Source organism: Strix aluco, chromosome 4 (assembly GCF_031877795.1).
Source record: "Strix aluco isolate bStrAlu1 chromosome 4, bStrAlu1.hap1, whole genome shotgun sequence".
Lineage (NCBI taxonomy): Eukaryota > Metazoa > Chordata > Aves > Strigiformes > Strigidae > Strix > Strix aluco.
Genome location: NC_133934.1, coordinates 69,777,951 through 69,789,982, shown reverse-complemented (window position 1 = coordinate 69,789,982; position 12,032 = coordinate 69,777,951). Strand labels below are relative to the sequence as shown.

The 12,032-nt window shown below is 41.8% G+C and overlaps 1 protein-coding gene and 1 long non-coding RNA gene across 2 annotated transcripts in view; one reads left to right on the top strand and one right to left on the bottom strand.

The window, feature by feature from the left end:
- Nucleotides 1-465: 465 nt before the first annotated feature.
- Nucleotides 466-12,032, top strand: part of PRSS12 (serine protease 12) — a 44,614-nt gene continuing 33,047 nt past the window's right edge. Inside the window, exons 1-3 of the mRNA XM_074823559.1 lie at nt 466-930; nt 8,922-9,060; nt 11,328-11,506. Of these exons, the coding sequence (XP_074679660.1) occupies nt 618-930; nt 8,922-9,060; nt 11,328-11,506 (631 nt within the window). The 5' untranslated portion in view covers nt 466-617. The remainder of the gene's footprint in view (nt 931-8,921; nt 9,061-11,327; nt 11,507-12,032) is intronic.
- LOC141923096 (uncharacterized) lies at nt 4,274-6,256 on the bottom strand. The gene is made up of 3 exons (XR_012623188.1): nt 6,214-6,256; nt 4,700-4,774; nt 4,274-4,449 (listed from the first exon to the last, which is right to left on the bottom strand). It is a non-coding gene; the product is annotated as an uncharacterized LOC141923096 (long non-coding RNA).

The following is a 12,032-nucleotide window of genomic DNA, read 5'->3' as shown; positions in this document are numbered from 1 at the left end:
CGTCTGGGGCTCTCTCCATCCTCTGCCCCCCCAGCCGCCGTGCGGGTCCGTTTTGTCCCTCTCTCCCCGAAGCCCCGACCCCGGGCCGGGCTTTGCCCGGGCTCCTTCTGCTCTTTGTGGGGCTGTCGGGGAGGTCGGGGGCGCCACGGCCGCGGGCGCAGAAGGTGGTGCCGGGCAGGGGAGCCCCAAGTGCTAGAGGGAGAAGCGGGGAGGGGGCGCAGACTGCGGAGCTGCGGCGGGACGGCGGGCAGGGTGAACCCGGGGGGAGGCCCGGGAGGGCCCGGGGCTGGTGGGGGAGAGGGCGGCGAGGTCGATGCGAGTCCCCCCGCTCCGAGACCCCGCCGGGGCTGCCGGAGGGGCGGCTGCGCCGCTGCCCGCCGCGCCGGGGTCGGCTGCGGCTGGGAGCCGCAAGCGCCAACTCCGCCGGCCCTGCGCGGGGGCTGCGCGCCTCTCCGCGCCTCGCCGCGCCCTGCCCCCGCCGGCAGGGCAGCCGGGGGGCGGGCGGCAGGGGTGTGCGGCGTGGGGGGATTAGCGGGACGCAGCGGCCCCGCCTCCCCCCTCCGCATCCCGGGCGCAATGAGAGGGGGAGATGGACCCGAGCCGGCGGGACTGGCACCATGACATTCGCCGGCTTCGTGGTGGCGCTGGTGATCGGGACGATCCCCGGAGCCCGCGGGCCGGGGCAGGTCTCCGCCAGCCTCCCGGCCGCCCGCCCCCCGCAGCCCCCGGCCCCGCCGCCCCCCGCCGGCTGCCCCGCCGGGGGCTTCGCGGCGGCCCAGCGCCCCTGGCCGCCGCCGCCGCCCGCCCTCCCTCGGCGGGGGCCGCGGGGCCGCCGCAGCTCCTGCGCCCTGCCCGGTGGCGGCGGCGGCGGCGGGCGGGCCGGGGGCGGCCGGGGCCGGGCGGAGCGGGGCCGCCCTGACTGCGAGCGAGGTGAGCGGGGCCGGCGGGAGGGGGCGAGCGGCGCTGCGGGAGGGCGCGGGGGCTCGGCCGGGCGGCGGCGGCGGCCCCACCGCCCGCCCCGCGTGCCCCGTCGCCGGAGGGAGCGGGGGGACGGCCACCTCCTGCCGGAGTGACAGCAAAAGCTGCGCTGAGAGCAGCGATCGGACTTGTGCAGCAGCGGCTGCAGCGGGCGAGGAAGGTCCTACCTGGCTTCGTTGCGGCGCTGTGCCATGCTGGGCAAATGGCGAGCGGCAGCGGCGCCCCAGGTGCGCGGTGGGCTCGGTGAGCCGAGACCGGCATTGCCAAGGCTGGCATTCCCCCGGCGTCCCCGGGAGCGCGGCTCCGGGGAGCGCTAGGTCTACAGAAGTGAAGAGGCAGAAGGAAGAGCAAAAGGATGCCTTGCTCCAAACGCGAACTGCTCACCTAGTATCTCTTTCTCTCTCCCCCCCCCCCCCCCCATCTTGGGATAATGGGCTTTGCGAGTAGCGCTGGTGCTTGCAGACATCCGTGAACCCAGCCGGGAGACGTGTGCTCCCCCCGACTCCCGGCTGAACTCTCCGTGACTTCAGAGGAAGTTTTCAGGGCGTAAGGACTGAACAGCGATTTCAGCATTCAGCCCTTGAGCACTTGATCAGCTTTACATTTCATCAGTGTTGGCGTTAAATATATTTATGCACAGTCTGGGTTTGAATGACTTCACATTTTCTCCTGCATTGCTCTGGTATTATCTCCTACCTAAATAAGAATTATGTCCTATCTATAGGTACACTAAAAATGATCACACATAATTGTTGCAACGAAAATAAATTTTCCCTTCTTTGTTGCCCTACCTTTTACATGTTTTCTAATATCACAAGATCAGCAAGGAAGTTGATCATTAATATTAATAATTTTGTTCTTGTGGAAGTTGGTTTTAGTTGGTGTTTTTTTTTAAATAATTTACTTTCAGATCTCTGAAGAGAATTGTTATCCTTCTCTTCCAACAACAGCCCTAGAAGTTGTGTGAAAAAAATATGATAATTTGAACAATGTGATAATTATACATATTGGTGTAAAATATCACATGAAGAGCACCAAGGTCCACATTGATCATTTATGCATTAAAAAAAAATGCAGCTTCCAACGCTGTGTTCCAAGTCAAATGTACTCCTTTGAGAAGACAGAATGATGTTATGTGTTACAGATGTTTCCCTGGAGAGAATACCAGGCAGCTGATGCCACAGAGGAGAAAACAGATAACTAGACATAGATGAAAAAAAAATCCAGAAGACTTCATGCCCTTTAACTGGTCTCAATTTGGGAAAGGGCCCCACAGTTGCTTCTTTGATTTAGCCCATCATATTTATAGCTTTTTTTCAGAATTCTTCAGTCTGGTTCCCAAAATACTTTGTGAGAACTTGGTCTGAATATGTTACAGTGAAGAAGAACATGGCATTTTATTGCTAAGAACCCAATCTTGCACTTACTTAAGTTAATTCCAGAATCCCCTGTAAATTCAGCATGAATGTGATTTAAGTAAAAAACCACCAAAAATACTACATGGTTTGGGTTTAGCAGTGTTTCTTCAGTCTTTTCAGAATGCCACTTTTTTTTTCACCAGGAAAAGGAAATCCAGGTTAGCCCCTATTCAGAGGGAAGACATAGCTACTGAACAATAGCCGATACTTTAATTGAAAGGTCATCTGCTTCTGCTGGACTCAGTGGTAAACTCTCGGTGACATCAATAGGGCAAACGCCTGTGCAAAAGCCTTCGTGGAGGCCGTATGAAAGAATGGGAGAGTGTGTGAGCTGGCTTAAGGTGGAACATGGAAATAAATCAAGCCATTTGCCCAGAAATAAACATTATTATAACATTCGTTCTGAAGTATGTTCCTTTCTTACAAGAAGCAAAGAAATGCACGTAAGGCAATGTTATGATGCAGTTTACAGCCAGAGAAGGACAGATTATTCAGAGGTAAACTCACTGCATCTGTTGCTTTAGTACATGTGCCAAGGAAGCCCATGCTCAGTTATTAGGCACCTGCAATAACTAAATTCAATACCATGTTCAAAGCCTTAACTGTAAATCTCCTGGTTTTTCTAGCTTAAATATTAAGACTTATCTGCAAAGTTAATAAGCTAAACTTTGTGCACGTGTATATATTAAACTGCTTTATATTTAGACATTAATGATGAAAAATTTGAAAAAAAAAAGTGCCTTTGCAATTATACTATGTGGTACCAGTCTAAAATCAGGTTTATAGTTTAAAATAATAGATTTTGGTGTTTCATTTCCTTCCTTCTAAAATGAGAGACATCTGGGTAATATTATTTATTCATGCCTTGAAAGCAAGTAAACCAAATACAAATATATATAAATTATGATTAACCAAGGAAATCATAGAGGAAAATAAATGAGTACAAGAGTACTCTGTACACAGAGCCAGCATAAGTCCAGCAGAATGTAGTGTTTTAGTTACTGCTAATAACAACTTACCTGTGACTTACTCATGCTTCAAAAAAGAGGCCTGCTCAGTACCTAGAAGCAGCTGCTACCACACAGTGTTTATGTGGCATGTAGTTACAGTATTCTGCATGACATATTGTTCATGCTATGTTGTTAAGTATCTAATTTAAAACTTTTAAGTAAAGTGGGTTAACTATTTTTCTTTACTTTACAAAGGGGAAACAATACGAGAGAGGGTAGGTGTCTTTGCCAGAGGTCACGCTACCCATCAGTGGCAGAACTGGAAAAAAAATACACATCTCCAGAATGGCCAGACTGTAGAGTCTTTCCATTTAAATTGCTTTTAACACAGGATAATTCTACTAATGCCAATCATATAATGCTTCACTAAACTTTTGTGAGAGAAGAATCAAGCCTCAGGCTCATAATCTAAACACTAGATTATTCTCCCTACCTGTTATACTATAGTGCAGGCAGTTGATGGAAGGTTTTCTGGGGTTTTGTTTTTTTAAATAGCATGGGGTTAAAGAAAAAAATATGATGAAAAATTAAACATTAATGTCTGTATTTTCCTTCTAAGAAGCAGCTCTTTTGGAACCATTCTTATTACAGCTGCACAGCACGAGACCCCTCATTTTCTATAGCTCTGTACCACACAAGACAACTGCACTCCTTTGGAGTCTGTTATGCTTCTAACGCTTCAGTTTATTTTTTTAGAGCCTTAAACCATTGATCATTGACACGATGAATCTCACTGCTGCAGAGGAACCGATTCAGCACATTACACACAATATATACAATATTTATGAAACTTCTAATATAAGGATCCTTGTGTGTGCAATACTGCTATCTGCTGAAGTTCTCAAGATAGTTCTTAAAAAGTAGTTCTGATGAATACACCCTTTTTTCAAGGTTAAAATACCAAGAGAAAACAATTGTAATTTGAGTAAGAGCAGTGCTCAGGAAAGTGATGGACAACAGCATTCATTGATCGCAGTGAGCGTCATCCATAGTTTTGCTGTAGTCAACAGGATTAATTTATTTGATTTGAGCCAGCCCTGATCCTGGAAGGGAAGAAAAGTTTCCATTGATTTGAACTGGTGTTTGATTTGACCTATACTACAAGTAGCTTTTTACAAGTACCTCACGCAAAACGATGAATTAGTTTCATTCTGAAACTGGGATAGACTCTTTTATGTGTATTAAGAATCATCCACTAGTGTTCCAAAATACTACAAGTTACAATGTGGTTACACGGGATATACAGCATGTATCAATGGGAGACCCTCACACTTTATGTCAATTTGGACTTACCTAATTGACTCCAAGGCAACAGAGATGAACTATCAGTGCAGGGCCTTTCTGTGGCACTATCCCATGTTGCAACACCTTGGAAATGAAAGCAGAAATAAAAATAATTGTTGCTTTTACACATTTCCAAAATGCAGAATACTTCTTTGAAGTATACAGAATACAGAATTGGAAGTGATTCCCATTCTATCTGCAATTCGGCCACACACAGTAACAATGCTTGTTCTCAGTGAAATGTAGAAAATAAAATAGGTTTTGAAGCTACCCAGCATCTCTGGATGTGAGAATGATGTAGGAAAAGAGGCCAAGCACAACAGTGCAATTCCTTTGAACCTCTTCTGCTTTTTGGAGTTAATTAAAAGTTGGCTGAGAGGTCTTCCTCTCCCTTTTTTCCTGTGTGTCTCATCTTGAGCCTATATGGCAGGTGTTGCGGAGCAAGTCTCAGCAGCACCCACTGGATACCCTTACTTCCTTGCATTTGCAAGTATAACTTAATCTCTTTTAAACAGTGATAGCAGATAGGAAAGACTCTGACTTGGGCAGATACCAGGGTAACTAAAATTACCAGACTGTATGTAAACAACATGAATTGACCGTCAGTAACCTCAGCTAGAACATAATTAGAAGAAACACATATGTATTTTTTGAGAGTATATAACTGAAGGAGTTTCTGGCAAGACAGTAGATTTTTATTCTTCGATATAGGGCTGAATTAAGTCCTTTGTAAGACCACAGTATGTATCCTAGAGCTGCCTGGTAGGCCTGCTTTGTGGTCCTGGGCCCTTGTTTTGAACTCTTGTGGGGTCAGTTCACCTCTCCTCATCACTCCTCTTACTGACCAGTGCTGAGGAGGGCACTGAGAGCCATGGGCAGGACCCCTGTACTCAAGTTCCCTGCTGTTGAGCTTGACGTTGAGGCAGTGAAGATTTGATAAGCACTTTACGCAGAGGCTTGACACCATATTGAGTTGGTAGAGAGGGGAGAGAATGTGAGTTTCTCAGAGCATTGTATAAAAGTTAGAGTAGATATTACTGCATTAGCTCTACTCCCACACGTTTAGTATTCTTCAGTAACTGAAAGAGCTGAAAACTTACAGTTTAAAAAATGGAGGTGCTACCATACCTAGGACTCCAGAAACCTAGAGCCTCCAATGCATATGCTTAAGCCAGACCTGTTTTCTAAGAATTAATTCAGATTCTCTTCTCCAGAGCTTCTTGTGCCCTAGGGGCAGCACAGAAGGAAGCCCCTTGGGCACACATGTTGAGGTGCACTATGGGCTTGAGGTGTTAAAATGCAACAGTAGAAGACTTAACCAGTGAAATTAAGAATTAACCAGTATCCTTTTAATCATGCTAAATACTAGTTTTCTTGCAGCCTATGAAGTGAAAGAGCATTTCCCAGTCATTTTAACAATGCAGACACTGATTATCTTGCAAGTAAGATACTAACACATTCTTAGTAACAAAGATTGAATCATGAGTAATGAACAGAAACTTGGTAATACAGCATAAACATACATGACAGCAGATGTTGGCCATCTTGCTGTTCCCTATGATCAATTTACACATGAAGTAAGAGCTTTACCTATTGGAAAGAAAAAATAAGCTACTGAAATGAAGGTCTATATTTTAAAGTTCTGTTATGTTTTATGAGGTATCCATGTTACTGCAACTAATGTATCTCTCGATCCAGTAAAATAACTAGCAGCAGTCTGAATACTGCAACATTTTGAGTGAACAACAGAGAAATAATTTTCTCATTAGTGTGCACTTTGATTTGCTTGCCACATAATTATGACTCATCATAAGATATAGGTTGATACCTACTTCAAAGTGCATATGAAACAAAAAATACTGTATCATTTTACTCTTGTTGGATACAGTGCTGAAATACTGAGCTGGAAACACTTAGATAGCACTTAGAAAAATACATTAGAGATATTAACCTTTCAGAGGGTTTTCAATTCTGACTTTTCTTTAAAAAAAATGGCTTTAGTTACTATTTTGCTTCAGGAGAGAATGCTGGATTTTGCCCTGGATGGTTTAGGCTAATCATAGCTATAGCTGTCAATACTGTCCTATAAGGAGAGTAGTGAGTCAATGCAACCACATTAGAATTATTATATCATATATTTGGTTAAGTCTATTAAACAGCAGGCATAATAAGAGGTTTAAGATTGACTAAATGTAAAAATAGGCTTTCTTTTTATTTCTTTCTAGATTAATTTATCAGGTGAAAATCAAGAATATTTTTAATTTGTTATGAAATTACCTTTAACAATCATTTTGTGTGCTTTTTTTCCTGTGGCTTCTACTAGAGATGCAAAGGATTTTAAATTTCTTTCATTTTTAATTGTTGGGAAAGGAGTTTCTGATGTGCCAGAGTTATCTCTTGTGCTATCTTTGCTCTGCATACGTGAATAAATTCTTCGACTGTTGTCACTGGAAATTCTGTAAATACAGAAAGAGGAGTGAGCCAAATTCTGCCATACAGACCTTAGAAGAGAATTTTATTCTTCAAGTACTCCCTTATGCAAATATCTGAATAGAAATATTGTGTAATGTGTAGTCAGGATACACTGTATTGATTTCAGTAGGTGTCATGCAGGACTGTAAGCAATCGTAAAAAAAACCCCTTATTTTTGGAGATGACATCTTCAAAATTGCTTTCTGGTATGTCAGGAATCACTTTGCTATGACTGCAGTTGATGTTTCAAGTGAAAATAATAGTCCATACAAAAGTCTGCTGAAGAGCAGAAATAAACAAAATTCCAGACTCTCTATGTGACAGAAAAACACAAAGAGAAAAATTATAAATACAGATAAACAATGTGCAACACGCCTATAGGATTGTTAAAATTAACTCATTAATAATCCTCTATTCAGAGTGATAGCTCATTCTGTAACATGAGTTGAATAAGTTTTGTTTGTCATTTACTGCACAGTAAGTTACTGCTGAGAAAGTAAATAGTAAGCAAAAAGGAACACACAAAAACAAGTTTGAGGTTAATTAATTCCTTGAGTTATTTGGCAGTCATTTGGCTTCGTGGTTTTATAAAATACACTGAACTAAATTAAAACCAGGACACAATCTGAGTGAAAGCTGGGAAGAAAAAGTGGATCTACCTTTTTTTATTATTATTTACACATACATGACCACATATACAATGAAAAGCAGGCACAAACATTGAGTGTTTTCTCCCATCACTAAAAGCCCTGCAAACTGGGTGATGGGGTAGCTTCTGATTTTAAGTAGATCGCAGAACAGAGACAGATGGATTAACAGATTTCAGGTAATACTAATGCATACAATTAGGCTATGTTTGATAACAGAAATGAATTCTTTCTTCTTGAATTACTGCTCTGTTATGACTCTTTATTCTGCTCTGTAGAGTTAGACCTGTGACGAGCTTTATCCTACTTTTACCAGTGGTACTTGGCTACCTTCAACAGCAGATGCATCTGGCATCTCAAGCAAAACTACTGTAACAAAAAAATGGAAAATCTGATTAATTTTCTTGGATTTCTGTGTCCTGTAGCTCTCAAGAAGCAGACTTCCCCCCCCCCCTCCTTCTTTTAGATGATTCCTCATGTTTTTAGCTTGTTTTGTCTGAGAATTTGGTAAAGACCTCTCATGAATTAATAGAACTACATCCAATGTTTTTCTGTCTGAGAACAAGTATGAACAAATGCATTCTTTGGCTAAAATAAACTGCTGACATCCATGACATGCACAACGTTACATGGGTCAGAGCAAATACAATCCATGTGGTTGTTTTCTGATTCCCTTAAGTTTGATGGAATTATGTGGAAGATAAAAGTATAGCACTCATATATATATATATATGCTTTTTGCTCATTTGGGTAGAGGTAACCACATTTAAGTAATTATGTGTAGTCTACACATACTTCTTTTTTTGTTAGATCTTTAACTAAGTTGTAGCACCAGAAGGATCAGAAATGTGATGTAATTTCAGTATAAGAAGCAAAATGTCTTCCTTATGTAAAAAATAAGATTATCTTCTTTTATATATCACTGTATAAGAATGTTGGATGTGCCAGAGTGCTTCTTAGAAGCAGCTCACCCAAAGAGCACAAAGATGGTAATACATGAAACAAGAACCCTCTCTGCAGAGGGAAAATCACGTTCAGAGTCTTTTGTGTGGGATGCATTAACTGAGCAATGGAATATCTTGGAAGCTTAATTTTTTTATTTTTTTAACTAGGGTCAGTGAGACTCCAGGGTGGCAAGAATGAGTTTGAAGGTACAGTGGAGGTTTATTTGAATGGAATCTGGGGAACAATCTGTGGGAGCCATTGGGACAATAATGATGCAACAGTTGTATGTCGACAGCTTGCACTTGGGTAAGTTTGAGTCCAAGTAAAAATCAGTCAACTTATTTTAATGATTTCAGTATAAAGGACAATCTATTTTGCAAATCCTGAGGACTTTTGTGTTTGATGATTGTTTTTTCTGTTTGAAAGCTGTTGAACGCTGAAGTTGTTCTTCCCAGAATCCTTCATTTCCTTCAATTACGTTGTACTTCAGAGAGGTTGCTGTGAGAATCAGTATTTGATTTGAAAGCTGCATATGGGATCTGGAGAGGAGCAGATGAGGGTAGATGCTTTGCTTTCAAAGTGAGAAGTGTGAACAGGTCAGGAAAGCTTAGGGCAAACAAAAACTGCTTTACTAGACATCCAGGAGATGTCCACAAGGGCAAAAATATCTGATCCTGATCTCACTTATGTAAGTGTCAATTAAGAACAGTTCCAGTGAGGTTACTGAATCTATAAAAACATAAATGTGGCCAGAATTAGACTCTACATGGGCTCCTAATCATAGGAAAATTCCTGGTTCTCAGGAGCATGGGGTTACCCTGGAAATCATCCATTCTATCCTGCCAAAAAACATCTGGGACTCATCCTAGGTTTTTGGAAAATGTGATATTTTTGTTGTGCATATCTTCATCTAGCTAGATAATCTGTATGGTTTACTTTCAGAGTTGCACATTGATAACAAAACCCAAAACCAGACAAGTTTTGCAGCTTCACATTTTCATGGAAACATTTTACAGAGTTATAGTAATATTGGACAGGTTGAAAGTCCTTGCATTGTTCTCATTGACTACTACTTCCCACTGCTGTCAGAATGGAGTTAACCAACAGGACCCTTTAACACAATTTGGTCATTAAACTCTAGATAATGCCTATAGTGATACTGCAATTGCAATAGTAAGATGAAACTGAGGTAAGGAACAAAATGCCCATACCAAAAACGAGTTTTAAAAATAAAATGCAATTTCAGCTTCTAAAAAATCAATGCTGTTCAAGTTAGCAACCAAATTACTTGAATATCCCCCTTAGCACCCCATTCAGTTTGCACTTTCTCAATAAACCACAAAGTATGGCTGGCTTTATTGCCTTTCTAACATTTCTTGCAGTCACATACCAAAGTAGTGATTTTGTTTGCTACAAGCAGTAAGGGGCTTTTATAGCATACTTGCACTGTGACATTCCTAATGATTATTCCACTTTTTAAGACTGCTAGCCAGAACTAAATCTAAGCTGTTTTGTAATGTTCAATACTAATCTGGACACACCATGCCAATTTATAAAAATATGAGGATTAGATGAGATAAAAGTTCAGCCATCTGGAGACCGTGATTCTGCTTATGACTTCAGCTGTCTACGTGCAATGTCTCCTTTCCTCATTTTCATTTAAGTTCTTTTTGCCTTCCATACCCTAAACATTCTGGTTGAACAAGACCACTATTAGTAAAAGTAGATCAGTGATATGGGTGAATGACTTGGTCTTTTCAACAGAAATGGCTTAAATCTGAATCTAGGCCAAAAAGCTCCAAGCAAACAGTAGTTGAAAAGTTTCTGTTATCGTGTGTTTGGCAGACATTTGGGTCTATATACCACAAGGTGACCTCGCTAGGTATTATTGATGCTTTTCAGGTGCTTCTATCTATCTGTTCCTTTGATTTTACAATATTTGGGCTTTGTTTTTAATTTAATTTTGTTGGGTATTATATGGAAGAAAAGATGGCTCAATAATTTTGCTGTAGATTCAGTATGGGAAGGAAAGGAAGCTGTTTATAAATGTTCTGAATGGATGGGAATGGCTGAATAGAGAATAATGGAAACAGGCCTGGCCTGATCTAATGGAGTATGAGGTGGTTTCACTGCTCCATGGTCACAACCATATTGTATGTATGGGCAGAGCACTGGTACATTTTAATGGAGTAAAGGAGAGGATAAGGGTGAAAGGCCCGTTAGCATTATCCCTCCTGGAAGTATAACTGCAGCAGGATGGTACTGTAGGTTCACCTATGGACTGTGGACTCTGTGTTGATTTTTGTAGTTAAGAACTGGGAGGACAGGAATGTAGCTAGCCCTGCAGCAACACAGGCCATTGTACTAAAATGTCCCACAACAAAATGGTGAGAACTGGGTCACATCTGTTACTTTTCTTTGTGCAGAAGACAATGCTGAACTGTATGAAAATGTGATGAATTTACACTGCTGAAGAAAGCCCTTTCTTTTATACGCCAAGATTTATATATGAGAAAATGTTCCACTTCCCCTCCTCCCACTCTAATCTCCTATCCTGATTATTCTTCTTACAGTGAAAAAGGTACAGCAAAACACATACCATTTTCTGGACTGGGCCTTATTCCGGTTTACTGGAGTGAAGTGCGTTGTCGTGGTGATGAAGAAAATATACTGTTATGTGAAAAATACATCTGGCAGGATGGAACATGTCCTCAAAAAATGGCAGCTGCTGTCACATGTAGCTCTTCCCTGGGTAAAAAAAATACATATGGTTTGGTTAACTCCTTACCTTATTTAAATAGAAGTAGTAATAATAACTCATTATTAAATTAGAAAAAAATATTAAGACTTCTTGGAACAGGAAATTAAACAGATTGAATCATCACATCATTAACTGTTTCAAGTCCCTCCATGCTGTGCAAGCAGCACTAGCTGAACCACTTTTTACCTTTCCATAATCAACAAGCAAATGTTGCTTTGAGATACAGGTTGTGAAAAAGGGTGAAGCAGCGAGAATCTCTTGCTGTAAAAGTAGGATTGTTCCCCCCCCCATTTAAAAAAAAAAAAAATTTATTAATTTATTTGTCTACTTGGAGGTTATCTTTGGTAGCTACATATGCTACATGTCAATTCATTAGCTTTTCTTGAACAGTAGGGAGGAGCAGCAGTTTCATAAACAGGCTATGCCTTCTCCTTTGGTACAGAAGTGTTGGGATCACATTAACGTAGATGACATTGCACAAGAAACTGCAAAGTTTTTGCCCTATTCTGCATACATT